Source organism: Ylistrum balloti, unplaced genomic scaffold, assembly GCF_031769215.1.
Source record: "Ylistrum balloti isolate Yb309-2 unplaced genomic scaffold, AGI_CSIRO_Ybal_v1 Utg370806, whole genome shotgun sequence".
Lineage (NCBI taxonomy): Eukaryota > Metazoa > Mollusca > Bivalvia > Pectinida > Pectinidae > Ylistrum > Ylistrum balloti.
The window spans coordinates 558,917-567,182 of record NW_026782467.1 but is presented as its reverse complement, the minus strand read 5'-3'; the positions used below and the strand labels follow the sequence as shown (position 1 = coordinate 567,182).

Here is an 8,266-nt window from a genome sequence, read left to right as displayed (position 1 = left end):
ATTTCCCTGGTGATAAGTTTACCTGCACGACATGAAAACAGATGTATGTATTATATATTGTCAACACAAATCTCACATGATCCAATAAATATGGAGATATTTTTAGGTAAACTGTACATAACGTCAGGCCCTATTTCTTTAAAGGCTCCCAAGCCAAACGAGTTTGACAATAGCTATCAGAAGTTTTTGAAACACATCAATGAAATAAAGGATAATCTGTGTACAATTCATTTCCAAACTATATTAAGTGTTTCACTGATGATCTTGATAAAGCGTCTTCCATTTTCTGCTATATCAATGAACTTTGGTCAACATAATGGTTGTCACATCATATGAAAGGTTGCAGCTTATATTTCGGTGTGTCTCATATGTGGGGGAAAAAAAATCTAAAAACTTGCCCTACAGCTTATACTAGGGTGTGGCTTATAGGCTGGAAAATATGGTAGTAATGCTCTATTCATTTTGAAGTTTGTGCATACTTACTGTGAACTTGTCTGCAGCAGTGTAGTCCTCATCCAGAAACACACGTACTCTGTCATATTTCTGTAGTTCTTCACAACCTAGCATAGATCTGTAACACATCAAATATATATTGTTAGAACCTGTCTGCTAAACATCACTTAATTAACACCTGTCAGGTAAGCATTAAATTATAACATGTCAAGTACAAAATCACATTGTTACCATCTGTCAAGTTAACATAACAGATAATATCAGATATCAAACCTTTAATATACAAAATATTAACTGAAACTATATCCACAGAAAAATTACCGACATTTGAGTAACTCCAAACCTTTATTTTTTTTCGCTCTGATGTCACATCAATATCTCAAATATACTGATCTACAGCATATCAACCTAGATTTACCAAAGGCAAGTATAGCCTGTGATGATAGGAATATCCAAAGATAATTTATAGTGCCATCACACTGTAATGATCACACACAACATACATGTATGCATACTAGCATTATGATGATCCTGACCAATCCTTAACATCATTATATGGCCAAGTAAGAATATAAATAATTAAGGAGAAAACATACGACAAAGATCTAGGTATATATAACAAAAGACCAAAAACATATCTGTACTTCTGTAGGGAGTTGTCGGTCTACTTGCCTGGAGTTCTCTGTAGCAAGTGGGTAATGAGCAATTCTATTTCCTCTGGTTAGTAATCAGGGTACAGATAGATAGCTTAGCAAACCTTTCCTGTTTTCTAATGTAGCAAGATGGCACACTTAAGCTATAAAGTCTGGTTTCCAATCTCTGGTTTCCTTGAAATGACACTTCAACACCAAAAATAATAAGTGTCAGATTACATTTTTTGGTATCTGTGTTTGACTTGTAGATGCTGGTTCTGACCATGGACATCTCAGTATAACAGAATAAGTATTGCATTCCTAAAATCTTTGCCTGATGGCTTGATGTTGTCTGTATCATCAGTATATAACAGACAGTAATGTTGTGGACATTACATTCTAAATATATCTTTTGGTTATACATTGTATTTTGACTGAAATCTTCTCTTTCAAATTCATAGAATTGATATATTCTTCTGTGTACCAACCATCAAGTAATGATAAGAATCCGGTGGTAATAAAGAAGACACAGAAATGAATATATGGCTTGAAGATAAAGTTAATGTTCCAAACAATTTTGATATGCTGTAAATTGGTACATGCTTGCATAATGTATTACATGCCTTGTGAATTAGAGAAAAGCCTTATATTTTGTAGTTTGTTTAGATACAGCCATTAACCATACAGATGCATGTCTAGTAATTTCCAAAAAATGTTGAACTAACTTATATATATTTTATTTTATATGATGTTTAAGATACAGTAGGTCCCTTGGGATACCATTCTCTGATTTATCCCCAATTCTGTTTATCACCATGATTTTGCTAAGAACATTTTTGCTAACTATATACTGTAGTATATACCGATAGCCAGACTCTTATCATCTCACAATCTCAGTTATTTTTTTTGTCTTTTTTATTCACAAGTTGGAGACTCATGTTCCAGCTATCACATTTCAAAAGACTGGTGCATCAAGTGAAGGAATAAAGATTAGTCAACACAAGACTGTTTCCAACATAAACAACTGGAAAAGCATATGTGAGTCAAAAGTAAACTTGGATATTGACCACTCATCCAAATATAACACATCTATATTATACACACTTAAAACAGCTGCAGATTCAACTCAATCAGATAAAATGGATCAGATTTGGTTCATAATAACTTTGAACTGCCCACCTCTCACCCAAAGAACAAAATCAAAGTGTTAGGGCACTTATAGATACTGTATGTATGATGGATTGTTACAAAGGAATGAAGAAAGTGGTATATCAAAGTGGTATATCAAAGTGGTATATCATGATGAAAAAGCAGATAAAACTAAAGAAAGCACATGTCAAAATGCCCTATCAACAACATACACTTGTTTTTTAATTCATCTATCTATTTTTAATTCATCCATTTATTTTAAACAGTTTTCAATGACAAGGAATGTGGTCGTGGAATTATGTTCTTTGGTGATAGGTCGTGCTGACGATGTACCGTAAATATTCGCGTATAGTGCGCACTCGCGTATAGTGCCCAGGTACTTTTTGGAGATCAGACTAAAAAAAAAAAAATCTACAGAAAAATTAATTGACTGGTCACTGCGACGAAACATTTGATGTGGTCTGATCCATTGATAATTAGGAAACCACAATGAGCGTGACCCTAACACATGTAATTACCTTAAGTAAACAAATTTACCCAGGTGACCTAACAAGCATGAAAGGCTTGGCTGATTATATAATTAACGGTTAATGACAGTTAACACTTTGAGTATGAGGAGGGTGATGACACCTGGCTTGGGCTGAACGCGTACTATTGGTCAGAAAATGATGTTGTTTTAACTGTCTGAACATTTTCAATCCTACCTTGTCCCCATAAAAGCAGGTGGTTTGTTCAGTATAGGCATGATCTTTCATGGTATCTGTACCCATCGCGGTATCCGAAGGTATTTAATGATGGATTGTTTACACCGACTTCGACATGGGGAAACTGCGAACGCCATTTGACTACGCCGAGAGACTGGAGTTTCGTGCCGCCGGTCACGACTTCGACATTCCAGAGTGAAATATCAAGGCACGGAAGAAAGAAAAGACCGTCTAAAGTCCCAACCACTGACCAGAAGGGCTGCCATAGGTGCGACAGCGAAACACCCAGAGATGGAGAGAGCTCTTCAACTTTGTATGCGATCGCCGATATCCCGGCATCACTGCCAGTACAACAGAACTGCGCGTGCGGGCCATGCAGATCAAGAGAGGTCATGGGGTCACCAACTTTGGGCATCGGTGGGATGGGCTGTCCGATTTATGAACAGAACGACAATCGCCTAAAAACTTCCGGATTCATTGAATTCCACAGATACATCATCAAAATGAGGCAGAAATTCAGACACTACTATAGTCCTGACCAATAGTAAGATTCACCGTAATGCTAGCGTGAATGGCAGATGATTAAAACATTCGAAATTTATTTTATTTTTTTTGTTGTTTTTATCTCCAAACTATCATATAAGACCGATGACTTTTACATATAACTATGTGAAGGGAGGTAATCCAATATGGCGGATGCAGAACTCGGGAATGATAACCCCAGGAATGGCATGTACCTGCGTATAGTGCGCACCCCCTTTTTGACACGACAGTTTCAGCTTAAAAAAGTGTGCACTATACGCGAATATTTAAGGTATATAACGTTCTATAGATATAGTCTTTTTTAATGAGAAAAGTATGATTGAAGTGGTAATAACTGATCGAGCAATATCAAGTGTAACAGTGAAAGCAGCCCCTATGGACCATGAGGACTACAAACCTGGCCATGACTAAGTGAGCCATGCCTTTGAAATAACATTGACCAATTCCGTAATGACATTGATTGAAGATGAGACAGGGAGAGGGCAGGTGATTAATAGATCAGATGGTGTTGGGAGGGATGGACATGACCATCAACACGAAACAGGAAGATGGCATGTAATTAATAGATCTGATGGTGTTGGGAGGGATGGACATGACCATCAACACGAAACAGGAAGGGGGCATGTAATTAATAGATCAGATGGTGTTGGGAGGGATGGACATGACCATCAACACAAAACAGGAAGGGGGCATGTAATTAATAGATCAGATGGTGTTGGGAGGGATGGACATGACCATCAACACAAAACAGGAAGGGGGCATGTAATTAATAGATCAGATGGTGTTGGGAGGGATGGACATGACCATCAACACGAAACAGGAAGGGGGCATGTAATTAATAGATCAGATGGTGTTGGGAGGGATGGACATGACCATCAACACGAAACAGGAAGGGGGCATGTAATTAATAGATCAGATGGTGTTGGGAGGGATGGACATGACCATCAACATGAAACAGGAAGGGGGCATGTAATTAATAGATCAGATGGTGTTGGGAGGGATGGACATGACCATCAACACGAAACAGGAAGGGGGCATGTAATTAATAGATCAGATGGTGTTGGGAGGGATGGACATGACCATCAACACGAAACAGGAAGATGGCATGTAATTAACAGATCTGATGGTGTTGGGAGGGATGGACATGACCATCAACACGAAACAGGAAGGGGGCATGTAATTAATAGATCAGATGGTGTTGGGAGGGATGGACATGACCATCAACACGAAACAGGAAGGGGGCATGTAATTAATAGATCAGATGGTGTTGGGAGGGATGGACATGACCATCAACACGAAACAGGAAGGGGGCATGTAATTAATAGATCAGATGGTGTTGGGAGGAATGCACATGACTATCAAGAAATAACAGGGGCATCTAAAAACCTTGCATGTGATTAAGTGAACAAGGATTTCTTTGCATTTGTTTTAGGGGAGTCAGTCATGACTTGTGTCTGAAATTAAATGAATGGATGTCTCCCTTCAGGAAATGAAAATAACCAAACTAACAAAAACGAAACATCTCATTTCCTGGCCAATTATCATAAGCTATTAGAGAAAATTCTATGAACATCTCCAGAGACCAACAAATACACCAAGAATGAGGAAGTCCCTCTATTAAAGTTTGGGTTAGGAACATAACAGAATAATTACCAATATGGCAGTTAACTTGGAGAGGTGAACTGTTGTTCTAGGAGATGGTACACATGCCTGCTGTCAATACCACTTATATACTTGACCTTAATGCAGGTTTCTGTACAGCAACCCTATCAGTGGTGAGAATTTGGAGCTCAACTGTTTTGCCTATAGATAAATAATCAAGGTGGTGGAGGATGCAGATGTTCTCCAGAGACATAATTATTTACCTAAGTACAGGTCTAATAGAGTGGAGCTAGACCTACTGAATTACAAGATTATAACTGACTTTCAAATTTTTTACCAGTAAGAAGACTGACCTTCAAATCTTTGACCAGACAGGATTAAATCTACATGACCACAATATAAACATTAGAAAATCTTGTATCAGCCCAGGTAGAGATAAAATATTTTGATAACATTCTGTCCAATTATACTGTGATATTACATTTGTGATATAACATGTGTAACAGGAAAGACAAATGAATAATATGTACTGCCACAGCCCAGATTCAAACTAGCAACAACCCTTCCATCTCTAGGTAGATACTCTACTGCTTGACTAAAAGGAAGTTCAAACTAGCGAACGGTAAGTAAAGTGATTAGTATTCTAATCTTCTAATCCCTCCTCACAAGCCTTCACACCAAAGACAACAACAAACCAGTATCCTTATCTTCAAGTAAGCATCTCATTCCCCTATAGCTTCTATACTATTGGAGTAGTCAATGATATCAAATTTGTTATAGGAGGAAAGTAACACTTTGACCCTACTTTCAAACTAGCAATCCTTCAATGTCTGGCATGACATGCTACTGCTTGAATAAAAGAAATTTCCAATAGCACAGGCCAGTAAGGCAACCTGTACTCTAAACTTCTACACATATAATAATACCTACACTTTTGACCTTGACATTTTGTCAAATGGCTTCTGAATTATAATTTCAGTACAAAATGTTCACAAGTTAAAAAAACAGAAATATAACCACAGATTTTGTACTGATGGCCTTTACTTTGGACTCAGTGACATTTTATTTTACCCGAAACATTTTGGAGAAACTCAAAGAAAGTGATGCTAAAAAGAATCTAGTTGAAAGGTGGACTTTCCAACTAGTGACCTTACATCAATTGTTTTTCAGTGAACACACCTTTGCCACTATTTTGAAAATGAAATTATGTAAATGTAAATGATATTGCATCAAATGACAATGTTACAAGAATTTCTATGCCAGAATTGAGATTAAACATAAGGAGCCAAAGAGGCATAAATGAGAATTATGTAGACAATCTAAATCAATACTTATGGCACAATATTATCACTGCCACCTTATACAACATCCTACGCAACTTTTATTCTGTATTTTACAACTATGTTGCTTATTAGATAAGGAATGAGAATATACTTAGTTTTAAAGAGATTCTTAGAAATTGCTAGGTCCTTTCGAAGTTTAACACTTTAAAATGATTTATAAATGTGTGTCCTATTCTTTAATATACAAGTTTAAAATCCTGTCAAAGTGTCTGGCACCAGTGATATATAACATACTGTACCATCATCAGCTATCAGGTATATATATACTTGTACAGAGTATATGTACAGGTGTGCTTGACATCTGACCTGGACATAGGCCATATCACATTAACAGTTTATTGGATGAAAAGTAAATGTTCAGGGCTCTCGATCTGCCAGATTTAGGGCCGAATTCCCAATGCAAAACAGTATCTTTTTTTCCCAATTTAGACCCAAAGTTTTCCCCGATTCTAAGGAAAACGCTGCTATTTTTCCCAATTCTAAGGGCCCCGGGCCCCAGTCTCAAAATGGGGTGTGAGAGCCCTGATGTTTTAAATGATATTACAGTTATTGTGATGTGAAAAAATAGAAATATTTAATATTTTTCTACTTATTGACTTCAAGAAACAAAGGGCTTTTGTATCAAAATTTGTACCATTTTTTAAAAATTTTTAAAGGTAAACAAAAAGTCCAGCTATGGAGAATGGCACTCTGAAAAATCTATTTGTTGATGGTCAATTATATAAGGCCAAGAAAACTTGTAAACAAAGGATGGTTAAATACTAAAGAGCTTTGTTCCCATTTCCTGATGGCAAGAGCCAAGTAAATGTCTGTTAGTACAATGTACATATCTGTATCAATAGGTTTACAAATGTATCCAGGTATGAAATATTTTAGTATTAATGCTTTAGTAAAACTTGTGTCAAGTCTACAAAATGGAAATTGTTTTCCATACAATTTAAACTTTAAAAATCTAGTTCTCAACTTTGTTGATTTGAATCATTTCCAATGAATTAGGTAATTTCACATATCTTAAATAGATTATTTAGATGATACAATTCACATAGATCACCTAATGATTTAAGATTTCTTCATGAATTCACAGAAATTCTTTCCAAAATTATTTGTGGCTGGTTAACAATGATAAAACTAGCTTCTATGTTACTTTAAAGAAATGTGTTCTCAGGTCAAACAGAGGTCAACATCTACCCCTACATCATTGTTGTATCTTTATTTCTTTTCTGATATATTTATAATCTGATTCAAAATTTCTAATAATACCCCATGTGTGAATGCTTCACCACACCACAATACTTACAGGTTCGTCTCACATGACGGAGTACTAGATTTATACTTTACTAAACCTGTTTCTATTCATATCTATATAATCTATTTGAATCACACCAGTATTTGTCACTTGTAAAACTCCAGTGTTATTGATAAATATATGACTATACATGAACACAGCATTTTGATGAAGATGTACAGTGTTTAGTTATATCCTTTTTAATAAAACATCACATGTCAATTTAAGGGTAATTATTTTTCAACTACCGGGTATTAAGGTATTGAGGGTGTGATTGGATGGAACAACCTGTATTTCTGCTCTATTCCAGGATACTCATTAGCAAGCCAGCCTTTTCTGTGTTTCATTTTTGGTGCTTATTCTTCGTTCCATTTTTTGTAAATAACAGTGCAACTACAAACAAATGTTGATAATTCCACTTTCATAAACATTACCAGGTAGTTCTTTGAATATTTCTGTCTGCTATGTATGTGGATATGTGCTGCCATTCTGTTTACACTGGCCATGATATCTTAAACTGAAACCCAACACCTTGCCCTGCATTTCTGGATTTTA

At 36.2% G+C, this 8,266-nt stretch overlaps 1 protein-coding gene across 1 annotated transcript in view; it reads right to left on the bottom strand.

Annotated features, from left to right (window-relative positions):
* Positions 1–483: 483 nt before the first annotated feature.
* The window catches only part of LOC132558651 (inositol polyphosphate-5-phosphatase A-like), a gene marked incomplete at its 3' end in the record, with an annotated part of 35,793 nt that continues 28,010 nt past the window's right edge, over positions 484–8,266 (bottom strand). The window contains exon 4 of the mRNA XM_060223246.1: positions 484–571. Within this exon, the coding sequence (XP_060079229.1) occupies positions 484–571 (88 nt within the window). The remainder of the gene's footprint in view (positions 572–8,266) is intronic.